The sequence below is a fragment of the Podarcis muralis genome, chromosome 7 (genome assembly GCF_964188315.1).
Source record: "Podarcis muralis chromosome 7, rPodMur119.hap1.1, whole genome shotgun sequence".
Lineage (NCBI taxonomy): Eukaryota > Metazoa > Chordata > Lepidosauria > Squamata > Lacertidae > Podarcis > Podarcis muralis.
The window spans coordinates 6,787,528-6,802,674 of NC_135661.1; the positions used below are offsets into that span (position 1 = coordinate 6,787,528).

The 15,147-nt window shown below is 48.4% G+C and overlaps 2 protein-coding genes across 2 annotated transcripts in view; one reads left to right on the forward strand and one right to left on the reverse strand.

The window, feature by feature from the left end:
* LOC114590105 (methylenetetrahydrofolate reductase (NADPH)-like) overlaps nt 1-15,147 on the reverse strand; it is a 95,923-nt gene that overhangs the window by 47,027 nt on the left and 33,749 nt on the right. The gene's annotated exons all lie outside the window — the stretch shown is intronic.
* On the forward strand, nt 1,691-8,908 carry LOC114590358 (dysferlin-like). The gene is made up of 4 exons (XM_077930914.1): nt 1,691-2,969; nt 4,196-4,311; nt 6,334-6,457; nt 8,775-8,908. The coding sequence occupies exons 2-4, from the start codon at nt 4,207-4,209 to the stop codon at nt 8,906-8,908; spliced, it is 363 nt and encodes a 120-aa protein (XP_077787040.1). The 5' UTR covers nt 1,691-2,969; nt 4,196-4,206.

Consider the following 15,147-nt stretch of genomic DNA (forward strand, 5'->3'; position numbering starts at 1 on the left):
CACGGGGCTCCATCCGTAGGACGCCCCATGCTCCGCGCTGCAGGTTGCCGCCCGCAAGCCTTGCGTGCCCAGGGGAGTTCCCCCAGGCGCGCAAGGCTTGCGGACACCTGCGCGAAGCACGGGGCATCCTCCATACATTGAAAGCACTCCAATACCACTTTAAACAGTCCTGACTTTCCCCAAAGGGTTCTGGGAGCTGTACCATTCAGGGTGCCATTAAGGAGGCCCCTCTCCCCTTCACAGAGCTATAATTCCCAGGTGTCCCTGAGGAGGAGAGGGATTGTTAAAGCACTGTAGGAACTGTAGCTTTAGGAGGGGAATGGGGGTCTCCTGACAACTCTTGGCACTCTTAACAAACGACAGCTCCCAGAACCCTCTGGGGGAAGCCAGGACTGTTTAAAGTGGTATCATGGCACTTTATGATGTGGATGTGGGCTGAGAGAGCTAGCAGGGCAAAAGCAGGAGACACCCTTTCCTGGGAATGAGGCCTAAGAAGATGCCATCAGGCAGGGGAACCAGAAATAAGGATAGAAAACCAACGCACCATTGCCCAAGTGAAGTCCAAGCTTGACCCTGACACTTTTTCTTAGCTCTTTCAAATCAGGAAGTTGTCTTGTATCAAATCAGGCTGCTGGTGTATTTGTTATACACTGGCTGGCAGCAGCTCTCCAGGGTTTCAAACAGATGTCTTTCTCAGCTTTACCTGGGACTTTCAGCAGGCAAAGCAGGTAGTCTCCCTCTGGACTGTGGCCCTTTCCCCGCCTAGCCTGACGGTAGGCAAGTGTGGTGTGTACACCAGAAGAAGTGGTGTGGGCTGGTGGCTCTTGAGTCACCTTCCTCCAGCTTCCATTGATTATGTTTTCCATTCTTCCGCACCCTCTGTGCAGACAGTTGGTTGTTGCTGGGTTGCCTGTTTTGAATTTTAAACTCTTAAATCTGTTCCTTTTCCTCAGAGATACAAAAGAAGCCCCAATGCAAGTGGTAAAAGGATAAGGCAGCTGCTAAATGGATCTCACTTAGACTAGGGGCAACCCATGTGGTGTGGTGCCCTCCATATCTTTTGGGTGAAGGTGCATTGCCCAGTCCAGTACCAGCAGCGTATTCAGGGCACCCCATTAGAGGGTGGAAGTCTCTGTCCAGAAGCCAAGCATGGGGCAGGCGGGCCTTAGAGCTTCCAGCAAATGGCCTTAGCATGGCCACCTCAGTAGCTTGGGGTCTCGAAGAGGCCAAAGTCCTTGGCATAACCCTGAAAATGTTTCAGCCCTCCGGCAGCAGGCTAGGACAAATAGACACCCGATGCCTGCGCCAAAATTCCACCTACTTCTGCAGTCAATAAAGCTGTGGCCATTTTTAATCCAGATTGTTGTCTGGTTGAGTTTATTTTATCACTCCTTGTTTTAGTCACTGTCTGGGGCAGAGTGGAGTTGCGACTGAGGCCACAATTGCCTCTTACTCAGACCAGACACAACCAGTGTGGTGGGGGGGGGGGCTCCACATACAGTATTTTGGAATTCAGCTCCCATCAGCTGAATCAGTGATCAAGGGTGATAGGAATTGTAGTCCTCAACATCTGGAGGCACTGCATTGCCAACCCCTATACTAGACGAACAAGGCAGCTTTGTGGGAGGGGAGGGGAATTTATGTGTGTTTCTTTTTTAGGTGCTGAACTCCAAGGCAATACGGGCCGATTCCCTCATTGGGGTCTCCAGGGTGCAATTTGGGCTGATATCTACAGAGAGGCAGAAATCAAGAGGTGCCTCCCTGCTGGTGCTGCTCAGTGGGCCTGAACTCAGGACTGGGCCTTGAGCTGCCCTGGGCTGGCCCCCAAGACAAGGGAAAGAGTCTTTTTCAGAAGTTCTGATCTCTCAGCCAAGCTTTTGACATTCATTCATTCATTCATTCATTCATTCATTGTTTGTTTGTTGTTTTACCACTGGTAGCACTCAACATCTGGCAACATCCAACACTTAAACAGGCTCTATTTATGGCAGCTAATTACATTAGAGCAACAACTACTAAATGCAATGTTATATTAGGGTAACGTTTGCCTGTACAGGCATACATCAGTGAAAATGCCATACAAAAATGCATTATCATAGGGGAGAGTGCTTGCAAACATGTCTATATTTGTCAAAACTGCATTTAAGAATTAGGGGAAATTCACACTAAGAAAACCAAATTGCTGCAGAAATGTGAAGAACTGAATTTAAGATTGGAAAAAGGAGAAACTTAGAAAACCAGAATTTGTAAATCCCTAGTCCCAGCTCATACCTTGGGTTGGTTTCCTTGGAGTGAAGGCCACGGAAGGCTGATGGTGATTTCTGTGGTAGAAGGTTTATAAACACAGGCTGAGCATGTTCTGGAAGGTTTACAGCATTAATCTTCCAGCTGATCATCTCTTCCTCCTACTTTAGGTTCCTGGGGTGGGTCACCAAAGGCATAGCTTTGGATTCTTGCAGAGAGCAAGTCAGGCCTCTGTGTCTCTTCTGTAGCTCCAGCCCCCAGACGGCCATTCTCCTGTGTCCTTTTCCACACAGAAAAGGTCTTGAAGACGTCCCCTTTAGCCAGGGAGAGGGAGGGAGACACACCCTCTTCCACTGACCACCCAGAAGAGCCTCCAGAGATTTAGAGTTTCTGTGACAACACATTAGCATACATTACAATACAGATACTTAATAGACCTGCCTATGCTATTTCCTTAATAAAGAAGCATTTGACCATTTTAGCAATCTCCCCTATTCCTGTGGAACCCCATTTTAGTTATAAAATCACAGGATTGGAAGGGAACCCCACCTCCCGCAAAATGGAAAAACCACCACAATTTAGTCTAACCACAAACTCTTTGCAATATTCTGAATTGCCCTGAAATTTCCCCACAGCTCAATTTTTCCTTTCCTTGACAATTCCTGTAACTCCTTCTGTTTTTCTCTCTCTGCAGATTGAGATCGAGCTTGTGTATGAATCTCCAGGTACTTTTGTCTTGAGCCAGTGGCGAGTTTGAGGGCTCTTGGGAGGCAGGGTGTCCAAGACCCTTCAGCCACTGTTCCCTTCCTCCGCCCTCCATTGGGCTTTGTGCTCCATCCTCACATCACAAGCTCCATGGATGTTTTTGGTGTCAGATCCTGTTAATTGTCCTACTGGTTGTTTTGTGCTAATATGCTTTTTATATTGTAGTGCATTATATTTGTATTACATATTACAGCTGTTGTGCTACTACTATATTTAAATTGCCTATTTTCTATGTATATTTGTGGGAAATGAAATGTAAACCGGCTATTGTAGGACATGGGATGGTATTACTACGCTATAGAGCCCGTCAGATTTGAGTATATGGTGATGGCAGTTGAAGGCAATTGAGAGTGAGAGCTAGTGAGGCAATGTAAGCAATCGGATTAACCTTTTCACAAGGAGTGCCTCAAAGAATTGGAAAAGGAAGCCCTCATCAACAGGGCCAAAACCATTCATGGAAACTTGTGAAAAGTTTCAGCTCAGACCTCAGATTTAGGGCTTGACAGCTTATATTACCTACAGAGTAAGGAAAGAGGGACTCTGACCAGGTCACACAGTTTTATATTGACGTTTGACAAAAAGGAAGCATCCTTGTGATACTGTTACTCATAGCAACTCCCTTGCGAGGACTTTTTAGTTAAGAGAAAAGGTGGGCAAGAGGTGAAATGACAGAGGTGTCTAAAATGATGCCTGGCCTGGAGAAAGTGGACAGAGAAATGTTTTTCTCCCTCTCTCATAACACCTGAACTCATGAACAACCAATGATGTTGGAAGATTCAGGACAGATAAAAGAAAGCCCTTCTTCACAAAGCAGTTAAACAGTTAAAATATTGAACTGTGGAACTCACTGCCACAGGAGGCAGTGATGGCTGCCATCGAGGATGGCGTTAAAAAAGGATGGAGGAAAAGGCTGTCCTTGGCAATCGATGGCTGCTGGCCATGATGACTATGCTCTGCCTCCATGGCTGGAGGCAGCAAGGCTTCTGAAGACCAGCTGCTGGAAACCCCGGGGGAGAGAGGGCTCTTGGGCTCGGGTCCCAAAGGGATCTGACAGGCCCTGGTGAGAACAGGATGCTGGCCAAGCCTGATCCAGCAGGATCTTCGAATGTTTTTCAAATGAATGTCTGTCCACAATTAGATGGCACTTCTGGATGGTGTGAATGTTGGCTCTTGTTCTTTTCCCTAGGTCATGCTCTGATGGGCAAATGGCTGAGCCTCTATGACCCAGCTAATCTCAATGCCGGACTAAGGGGCTATGTGAAAGTTCACCTCTGTGTCCTTGGAGCTGGAGATCAGGCGCCGGTAAAAATCTTTACATTACAACATCTTCACCACCTCAACAGAGGCTTGTCACGGGCATTCAAGTTCATGTGATGCCATTGGCAGCTATTAAAATGATGGGGTGCCTTGTTTGGATAATGGAATAAAGCATCATTTTTCAAGACTGGTAGGTCAGACGCCTGTGGGACGCGGGTGGCACTGTGGGTAAATCCTCAGCGCCTAGGGCTTGCCGATCGCAAGGTCAGCGGTTCGAATCCCCGCGGCGGGGTGAGCTCCCGTCTTTCGGTCCCAGCTCCTGCCCACCTAGCAGTTCGAAAGCACCCCTAAAGTGCAAGTAGATAAATAGGTACCGCTTTCTAGCGGGAAGGTAAACGGCGTTTCCGTGTGCTGCTCTGGTGCCGGCTCGCCAGAGCAGCTTCGTCACGCTGGCCACGTGACCCGGAAGTGTCTGCGGACAGCACTGGCCCCCGGCCTCTTAAGTGAGATGGGCGCACAACCCTAGATTCGGACACGACTGGCCTTCGGGCTGGGGTACCTTTACCTTTACCTAGGTCAGACGCCAACTTGCTAAATGGTTTAGTAGAGCAGGACAGGCTGACTAGACAAGCAGAACTCTTGGTGGCCTTGTACCAGCAGCCTAAATAGGAAGAACTTGGGATTTTAGCAGCAACATTTTTAAGAAGATAAATATTATCTATACCTGGGTCCTGCTACAGGATGCCAACATCAGCTCAGTTAGTTAGAGTGTGGTGTTGAGAACATCAAGGTTGCGGGTTCAGTAAGGGACAGCTGCATATTCCTGAACTAGATGATCCTCAGGATCCGTTCCAACTATGATTCCATGATTCTACTATGTGGGGTGCCCACCCAAATTCCTATGCCAGACTGGGATGGTGGACATGGAGTGTTAGACTTATTCCTGTGGGGAACAAGGTTCAAACTCCTATTTTGCCCTGAAGCTCAGTGGGTGAATGGGGTCCAGTTGCTCCATCTTGACCTTACCACCTGTCTCGATTTGCACCTGCCCCTACATTAAAAACTTCACAGGAAAGCTGCTTGGGGTTCCCCCACTATCTAAAGGGCCTTTCCGGTAGTAGCACTCCAGCCATGGAACACCCTCCCCAGAGAAGTTTGCCTGAAGCCTGTCTTTTGTTTGTTGTTGCTTTTCCTTCTCTCACCTTTTGCAGATAATTTTAATTGCTCTTGCAATTCTGTGGTCTTTAGCTGTATTTAAGTTTTATTTGTGCCTATATTTGAACTGTTGCAGACTTTTCCAGGAACATGAACAAGCAGCGGGAAAAGACCTATAATTAATTCATTACCTTACCTCATAAGGTTGTTTTGAAAACAGAACCATGAATTCTACTCTGAGTACCTGGCTAAATCGACACCATTGCCTGCCCCCATGTGGCCCTCCTGTGTGGCTCACCACAGGAAGAAGCTACAGGACAGCAGGTCCCACATGCCAGATCTACTGTTTTCTTGGGAGACGGCATGCCTGTTAAACTGGGTTGAGTTTTCCACAGCTTTCCTTGCATAACTGTCGGCTGGTTCCAACATTGCATTTGTTCCTGCTACAGTGTTTGTGCTTCTTTTGCAGCTGCCACTGAAATGAACACAGAAAATGCCCTGTTTGAATCTGAAACTCCCTCCGTGTTCTGTAGAGATGGTCTGTGACAGCTTTCACCCACCTAGGGCCCTCCCGATATTTGAGACTGAAAAAGGATTATGGGGAAGGGAGCTCCCTGACAGAGCACCTGCTTTGCTTGCAGGAAGTCCTCCCCCCCCCCCCCCGCATCTCCAGGTGGGGCAGGGAATGTCTCCCATCCAAAGTCTTGGGAGCCATTGCTGGTCAGTGTGGACAGCACTGTGCCAGGTAGGCCAATGGCCTGATCCATGACAAGGCAGCTTCCTGTGTTCCCATCCATCCCCACCAGCACAGCTGGGGCAGGCTGGGGCTGATGGGGGTTGTGAGCCAAAAACATCTAGAGGGCCACCAGCATCTGGGTCACAGGTTTATGTTGCGCCTTTCTCTTCTCCAAGGATGCAGCCCATTTGCCAGACAGTGGCGATTTGGAAGCCAACCTCCTGCAGGCAGCAGTAATGCCAGCAGTACGCAGAGCCATGCTCCAGCTCTTTGTATACCGAGCAGAAGATTTGTCTCCAAGTAAGTTTGCCCCCCCCCTCCACACACACACACACACACACACACACACAGACACACACACACAATATTACTTCTGTTTGGCCAGTGCTTTCTGGGCACAAGTTCAAGAAGTTTTTCGTTTGCCCGTCTGCTTTCCCCAGAAAACTCACTGTTTACTGCTGAATCTGGTGGCAGTTTTAGTCTTGCTTTAGGTGTTTTTGTTGTCTCAAGTGTTATTAACGGTTTTAAATTACCTTATGTGTAAATTGCCTTGAGAAGGAGGTTAATAAATCAATGGTGTGGGGGTGGGGTGTGGGGGGTGTATGTATGGGGTATTTTAAAAAAAAAAGACCTGATGAAAAATCAACAGCCTTTTTATGGGTTATTCTTATCTTTTTGGATGATGAATTATTCTTAATGTCAGTAGGAATTGGTGGTGTTTGTTTTTTCCTCTTCCTTCTCCCTTTCCCCCCTCTGCTATATTTGTAATAAAACACACACATAAGAGCACCTCTGTGCAAATAAATAAAAAGAGGGAAGAGAGAATCCCACTTTTTTTCCAGAGCAACTACAGTGGTGCCCCCCCGCAAGACGAATGCCTCGCAAGACGAAAAAACCGCTAGACGAAGAGAATCGCGGAACGGATTTCTGCAGTTCAAAAGCACACCAGTGCAAGTAGATAAATACCGTTGTTGTTGTTTTTTGCTCTATAAGACGCACTTTTCCCCTCCTAAAAAGTATGGGGAAATGTGTCTTCATTTTATGGAGTGAATGCTATCGCTGAAGCCAGAAGAGCAAGAGGGCTTGGTGCGCAGCGATCCCTCTTGCTCTTCTGGCTTCAGGGATAGCCACGCAAAGCCTCATGAGCGCAGTGGGAGCATTCCTCCCTCTTCACTCAAGAGGCTTTGCATTGCTTTCTTGTTTCTTGGTTTCCTCCTCTAAAAACTAGGTGCGTCTTATGGTTGGGTGTGTCTTATAGAGCGAAAAATACGGTAGGTGCTGCTGTGGCAGGAAGGTAAACGGCATTTCCGTGCGCTCTGGTTTCCGTCACGGTGTCCTGTCCGGTTTAGACATGCTGGCCACATGACCCGGAAAGCTGTCTGCGGACAAATGCTGGCTCCCTCAGCCTGAAAGCGAGATGAGCGCCACACCCCATAGTGGCCTTTGACTGGACTTAACCGTCAAGGGGGCCCTGACCTTTTACCTTTCCATAGATAGACCCAAGCTCCCAAAGTTTCCCAAACTATTTTTAAAGTCAGCAAAGACTGGGCCAATGGACTCTAGGGTTTTTGCATAAAGAAGGTGCGGTAGAGCATGTGCAGAGTGCTTCCCCACCTAGTCACTCACAGCAACCAAAAGTGCCACCTGAGAGGCGAGGTTTCCTGGACACAAAGCACCTATCCGTCATTTTGGAAATTGATCACTGGCAATTAACAAAGAAGTGCAATGGTTATGGGAACTTGTGACTCTCCAAACATGGTTGGACTGCCAACTCCCATCAGCCAGCATGGCCAATAGGGACAAGGATGGGATTTGTTGTCCATCAACCAGGCTACCTGGCCATGCATAAAAAAAAAGATGGCAGAACTGAGAAGGAACAGGGGCAGTAAAGGCAAGTGATGGTCTGGTTCATTGATGGGGAACCTGCAGCATTTGAGATGAGATTCTACTTCCCATCAGCCGCAGCTGCCATGGTCAGTGGTCCCTAGGGGCAGTGAAGACAAGTGACGGTCTAGTTCAGAGGTGGAGAAACAGTAGCCCTCCAGCCAACATGGCCAGCGGTCAGAGCTGTGATGCAAGGTATAAAGGTAAAGGGACTCCTGACCATTAGGTCCAGTCGTGACCGACTCTGGGGTTGCGGCGCTCATCTCGCTTTATTGGCCGAGGGAGCCGGTGTACAGCTTCTGGGTCATGTGGCTAGCATGACTAAACCACTTCTGGCAAACCACAACAACACACGGAAACACCGTTTACCTTCCCGCCGGAGCGGTACCTATTTATCTACTTGCACTTTGACGTGCTTTTGAACTGCTAGGTTGGCAGGAGCAGGGACTGAGCAACGGGAGCTCACCCCGTCGCGGGGATTCGAACCGCCGACCTTCTGATCGGCAAGTCCTAGGCTCTGTGGTTTAACCCGCAGCGCCACCCGCGTCCCATTGATGCAAGGTATTGGGGGCTGTAAAGGCAAGTGATAGTCTAATTCATGGCTCAGAAACTTACAGCTAGCTCTCCAGTTGCAGCTCATCCCAGCACTTAGATTCTTGCTGGGAACACCTTGAACCCTGGGTGCTGCATCCGAAGACTAAAAGCTGTCGCTTTCCCCTTTCCTTCTGCACAGGTGTCCTCAACGTCGGGCAGGACCGCAGCTCGTACCAGCCCATCAACCACCCGGAGCCGCTGCGCCCCTACCCAGACATGACTACAGGGACGCGGACTTATAAAAATATTGGGGGGGCCCGGGAAAGCTCATGAATAATAAATAAGCTCATGAATATGCAAATAAAGTGGCGCCGCCTCCTCGTGAGCGAATAGGGGAGAGCGTGCTGCGCCTATTAATCAGCTCCAAAGGAAATTGGGTGGAGCTTTTGCTCGGGAGGGAGGGCAGGAGGCATGCAGCCCGCCCCTCCCTGTGCATTTTGGGCTGGGGGAGGGGCGGCGATGGCGCTCTGCTGGAGGGGCGCCGGAGATTATTGGGGGGGCAGAGCCCCCCCAAACGAATTTTTGAGGGGGCTCGGGCCCCCTCAAGCCCCATGGAGTCGGCGCCTATGCATGACTACCAAGGCCTCCCCACCTCCTCCTTATTGAGGCGTCCCTTGAACCGTCCAAAGAACACTGGGCCCTTTCCTTTCTGCGCTGGGGAACAAAACCGTCTTCGCCACTTAGCCCCAACCCCACTTCTTCCTCCCCACCAGAGGAAGCGTGGTTTCTAAAAACCAGTCTAGGAGGGGAGGAAAAAAACTTTGGCAACAAAGCAGCCTGTGGCTTCGACTTGAGGGTTTTGTCATAGTTTCTGCTGCAAATCCAGAGCGCACCTTGGACAACGATGTTTTAAAGCCCCCCCCCCCCCCGATCCCAGAAATGTCATATGTACAACTCTCTGCAATTTCCTTCTGCAATAGCAAAGTTCTCTGTATTTTTTTCCAGCCACATTGATGCTGATCGATTCAGCCTCTCAAGGCTACCCTGGGAAGAGTAGCCCCCCCCATAAAATAGTCCCCCCCCCTCACTAAGAGACTCAGCAAGAGAGTTGTTAGCTGGAGGATCTGTCTGCTTACAGGAGCCAGCTAATATTATTTCCAAAGAGCAATCCATGCCCTCGCCCGTTGCTGCAACTGTGCCATTTTTCTGCCGATGATTTGCTGCAGGCACACACCTTCTGATGACTGCTGTAGGTGTGCTGATCGTTTTTCTCTCTCAAAAACACTTTTGTGCCTTAGAGAAAACACACAGCCTTCCTTTCTTCCCCTGTTCTTTGTATGTATGATTGTTTTCCTAGAGAAAATTAAAGAACCCTTTTAATAAAACGTTTCAGTCTTGAGTTTGATCATGTGGCTTCTTTCTGCTAGGCTCGCTTGCTGGTTTGAGCTGTAACAGCTGAGGGATGGGGGGGAACAGAAGTCATAGAAGAATCATAGAGGTGGAAGGGACCCTGGGGGTCATCTAGTCCAACTCTCTGCAATGCAGGAATACGCAGTTGTCCCATACGGGGATTGAACCTGCAACCTTGGCATTATCTCCAGGGCCAGATGAACTGCATCCAAGAGTATTAAAAGACTGGCAGATGTGATTTCAGAACCACTGGCAGTCATCTTTGAGAATTCCTGGAGAACAGGCGAAGTCCCGGCAGACTGGAGGAGGGCAAATGTTGTCCCTATTTTCAAAAAGGGGGAAAGAGAGGACCAAATAATTATCACCCAGTCAGTCTGACATCAATACCAGGGAAGATTCTGGAGCAGATCATTAAGCAAACAGTCTGTGAGCACCTAGAAAGGAATGCTGTGATCACCAATAGTCAGCATGGATTTCTGAAAAATAAGTCATGTCAGACTAACCTGATCTCGTTTTTTGACAGAATTACAAGCCTGGTAGATGAAGGGAACGCAGTGGATGTAGTCTACCTTGATTTCAGCAAGGCATTTGACAAGGTGCCCCATGATATTCTTGTAAAGAAGCTGGTAAAATGCGGTCTTGACTATGCTACCACTCAGTGGATTTGTAACTGGCTGACTGACCGAACCCAAAGGGTGCTCATCAATGGTTCCTCTTCATCCTGGAGAAGAGTGACTAGTGGGGTGCCACAGGGTTCTGTCTTGGGCCCGGTCTTATTCAACATCTTTATCAACGACTTGGATGATGGATTCAAGGGCATCCTGATCAAATTTGCAGATGACACCAAACTGGGAGGGGTGGCTAACACCCCAGAGGACAGGATCACACTTCAAAACGACCTTGACAGATTAGAGAACTGGGCCAAAACAAACAAGATGAATTTTAACAGGGAGAAATGTAAAGTATTGCACTTGGGCAAAAAAAATGAGAGGCACAAATACAAGATGGGGGACACCTGGCTTGAGAGCAGTACATGTGAAAAGGATCTAGGAGTCTTGGTTGACCACAAACTTGACATGAGCCAACAGTGTGACGCGGCAGCTAAAAAAGCCAATGCAATTCTGGGCCTCATCAATAGGAGTATAGCATCTAGATCAAGGGAAGTAATAGTGCCACTGTATTCTGCTCTGGTCAGACCTCACCTGGAGTACTGTGTCCAGTTCTGGGCACCACAGTTCAAGAAGGACACTGACAAACTGGAACGTGTCCAGAGGAGGGCAACCAAAATGGTCAAAGGCCTGGAAACGATGCCTTATGAGGAACGGCTAAGGGAGCTGGGCATGTTTAGCCTGGAGAAGAGGAGGTTAAGGGGTGATATGATAGCCATGTTCAAATATATAAAAGGATGTCACATAGAGGAGGGAGAAAGGCTGTTTTCTGCTGCTCCAGAGAAGCGGACACGGAGCAATGGATCCAAACTACAAGAAAGAAGATTCCACCTAAACATTAGGAAGAACTTCCTGACAGTAAGAGCTGTTCGACAGTGGAATTTGCTGCCAAGGAGTGTGGTGGAGTCTCCTTCTTTGGAGGTCTTTAAGCAGAGGCTTGACAACCATATGTCAGGAGTGCTCTGATGGTGTTTCCTGCTTGGCAGGGGGTTGGACTCGATGGCCCTTGTGGTCTCTTCCAACTCTATGATTCTATGATTCTATGATTCTATGATTCTATCAGCGCCATGCTCTAACCAACTGAGCTGCTCAAAGGCCCATCTAGTCCAGCATCCCATGGTTGCAAACCAGATGCAGCAAGGAAAAACCCACAAGCAGGACACAAGCTCCAAAGCACTCGCCCCGTAATAATAAACCACAATAGCCAGTTGTCCCGCGTGAATTTGTCCAATCCTCTTCTAAAGCCATCCAAGTTGACCGTCCCTGTCTCCTGCAGGAGTGAGTTCCATAGTTTGTGCACTGCAATAATAATCATAATCATAATAAATTTTATTTATACCCCGCCCTCCCCGGCCAGAGCCGGGCTCACAGTAAAAACACAATAGGGGGAAAAGTAAGGGGGGGGGAACCAATTTAAAATACAGGTTAAAATGCAATTTAAAATGCAGCCTCATTTTAAAGTAGCCGATAAATCAAGGAATGACTTCCTTTCGTCTGTGTTGAATCGCATTCAGTTTCATTGGATGCCCCCGAGCTTAAGCACTATGAGATCGCGCGGGGGGATATCTTCTTCCGTTCTTTCCAGTGTTAGAAATCTGCAAGGTGCCTTTTTGTGACTGGCACACTTCCAGTTGCGACCATGTGGGTGCCAGGTTGCCAAATGACATCTCCATCCGGCCGGCAGGTAAGCCGAAGAGTTCATTTGCTGCAATTCTATCCCACCGTTTTTTCCATGTGGTTCACCCCAGTTTTCAGCTAATCCCTACAACGACCCTGCAAAGTAGGTTAGGTGGCTGGCTCAAGGTCACCCAGGTGAGCTTCATGACTCTGGGGGGATTTGAACCCAGGGCCACGTCCAACACTCTAACCACTACACCACTCTGGTTTCCTAGAGTATTTGTGCTATGGGGCCATGGGCACAGCTGGGGTGTGGGTGTGTGCAGCTGCCCTCCTCCAAAAAATATGAAGTAAGTCAATAAAAATACTTACCTAACTGACCAATCGCTTCACAGAGAACTCAGTTCTCTCCCCACCCCCCCAAATCCTGATGTATGGGGCAGCTATATAAATTCAGTAAGTGAATAGTCACTCAGTCAGTTTTATTGCACATAGCCAAAGGCTGCCGCAATGTACACAGGATCATTCAACAATTAAAAGAAAATATGCTGGATTAATACAAAAAACTTAAAACATTTATATTATCAAGACACTACTCTAAAGAGAGCTATAAAAGTACCTTAATATACAGGTTAAGACATTAAACAATAAAATTTATAGGCTAAAATCACCACATGGCCACTAATATATTAAAAAATAATGTTAATACAATGTGCAATTATATTCGGAGTAGAAAGGGTCAAATAAATTCATCTCCTTTACAGTTGGTGGCTATCTTGGCTATATAATTTGCTCTAATTTTCCTAGCGATGGGAGACACAGAGGCATACCAACAAACGAATGTGTTTGCATTAGGGGATGTAGTAAGTGTTGTTTAGTCGTGTCCGACTCTTCGTGACCCCCTGGACCAGAGCACGCCAGGCACTCCTGTCTCCCACTGCCTCCCGCAGTTGGGTCAAACTCATGTTCGTAGCTTCGAGAACACTATCCAACCATCTCGTCCTCTGTCCTCCCCTTCTCCTTGTGCCCTCCATCTTTTCCAACATCAGGGTCTTTTCCAGGGAGTCTTCTCTTCTCATGAGGTGGCCAAAGTCTTGGAGCCTCAGCTTCAGGATCTGTCCTTCCAGTGAGCACTCAGGGCTGATTTCCTTCAGAATGGATGCGTTTGATCTTCTTGCAGTCCATGGGACTCTCAAGAGTCTCCTCCAGCACCAGAATTCAAAAGCATCAATTATTTGGGAATCGGCCTTCTTTATGGTCCAGCTCTCACTTCCATACATCACTACTGGGAAAACCATGGCTTTAACTAGACGGACCTTCGTTGGCAAGGTGATGTCTCTGCTTTATTAGATGCTGTCTAGGTTTGTCATTGCTTTTCTCCCAAGAAGCAGGCGTCTTTTAATTTCATGACTGCTGTCACCATCTGCAGTGATCATGGAGCCCAAGAAAGTGAAATCTCTCACTGCCTCCATTTCTTCCCCTTCTATTTGCCAGGAGGTGATGGGACCAGTGGCCATGATCTTCGTTTTTTTGATGCTGAGCTTCAGACCATATTTTGCACTCTCCTCTTTCACCCTCATTAAAAGGTTCCTTAATTCCTCCTCACTTTCTGCCATCAAGGTTGTGTCATCTGCATATCTGAGGGTGTTGATATTTCTGAAGTAGTAAGTACAGTAGTAGTAAGTAGTAAGTAAGTAAATAGTAAGTAGTAAGTGAATAAATATGGGGCAAGTCAGCCCCGCGAAACGTGCAGCAAAGCGGCGCCTTTCCGGCCCTTGCGCGCCCCTCTCGAGATCCCTGCCGCGGCCCCATCGGAGAGGCTGTGGCGGCTGTGGGCTGTCCGAGCCCCCCTTGGCTTCCCCCCGTTGCATTTCCCTCGGTTGAAAGGAAGGCGCGGGAGCTTGGTTTGCAACGGAAAGGGAGTCTCTTCCTCCGCCTCGTCTCGGGGGCTTCTCCCCTGTCCTCCCTCCTCACTGAGGGACAGTCGCTTGGCTCGGTTATTTCTTTGGCAGGGACACAGGTGAGATCTCCCCACCCGCACCCCGTGCCTCCCCCCTAGCAATTCTCCCCCCCCCCATCCCTCCATGGGGCAAGGGAAGCGGTGTCAAGGCTGTCCGCCGTCGGGAACAGGATACTGGGTTAGGAGGAGAGGCTTTCCCCATTTGCTCCAGCGGGGCTCCTCTTCCGTTCTTAGGTAGAAGGAGTGCAGAGCAGGCCTGAATGCAATGGCCTAGGGCCACCAGAAAACCACTCGCATCATGCAAATCGGAAGGGGGTGAATCAGGAATAAACAACCCCCTGAAGACAAATGCGGATCTGGGAGCAGGGAGGTTATCCAGTGCAGGGTGCAGGATTGGGGCCACCAAGCCCCAAACAGATCGGTGCTGGTTATTATTATTATTATTATTATTATTATTATTATTATTACAGTGGTACCTCGGGTTACATATGCTACAGGTTACAAACGCTTCAGGTTATAGACTCTGCTAACCCAGAAATAGTACCTCGGTTTAAGAACTTTGCTCCAGGATGAGAACAGAAATCGCGCAGCGGCGGTGTGGCGGCAGCGGGAGGCCCCATTAGCTAAAGTGGTGCTTCAGGTTAAGAACGGACCTCCGGAACGAATTAAGTACTTAACCAGAGGTACCACTGTAATAATAATAATAATAATAATAATAATTTATTATTTATACCCCGCCCCTCTGGCTGGGTTTCCCCAGCCACTCTGGGCGGCTTCCAACAAAATATTAAAATACAATGGTCTGTTAAACATTAAAAGCTTCCCTAAACAGGGCTGCCTTCAGATGTCTTCTAAAAGTCTGGTAGTTGTTGTCCTCTTTGACATCTGGTGGGAGGGTGTTCCACAGGGCAGGTGCC

Coding starts and splice junctions, on each gene's coding strand:
- LOC114590358 (XM_077930914.1), top strand. CDS start 4,207: ATGGGCAAATGGCTGAGCCTCTATGACCCAGCTAATCTCAATGCCGGA. Junction 4,312..6,333: donor GAGCTGGAGATCAGGCGCCG/GTAAAAATCTTT, acceptor CTCTTCTCCAAG/GATGCAGCCCATTTGCCAGA. Junction 6,458..8,774: donor AGCAGAAGATTTGTCTCCAA/GTAAGTTTGCCC, acceptor CCTTCTGCACAG/GTGTCCTCAACGTCGGGCAG.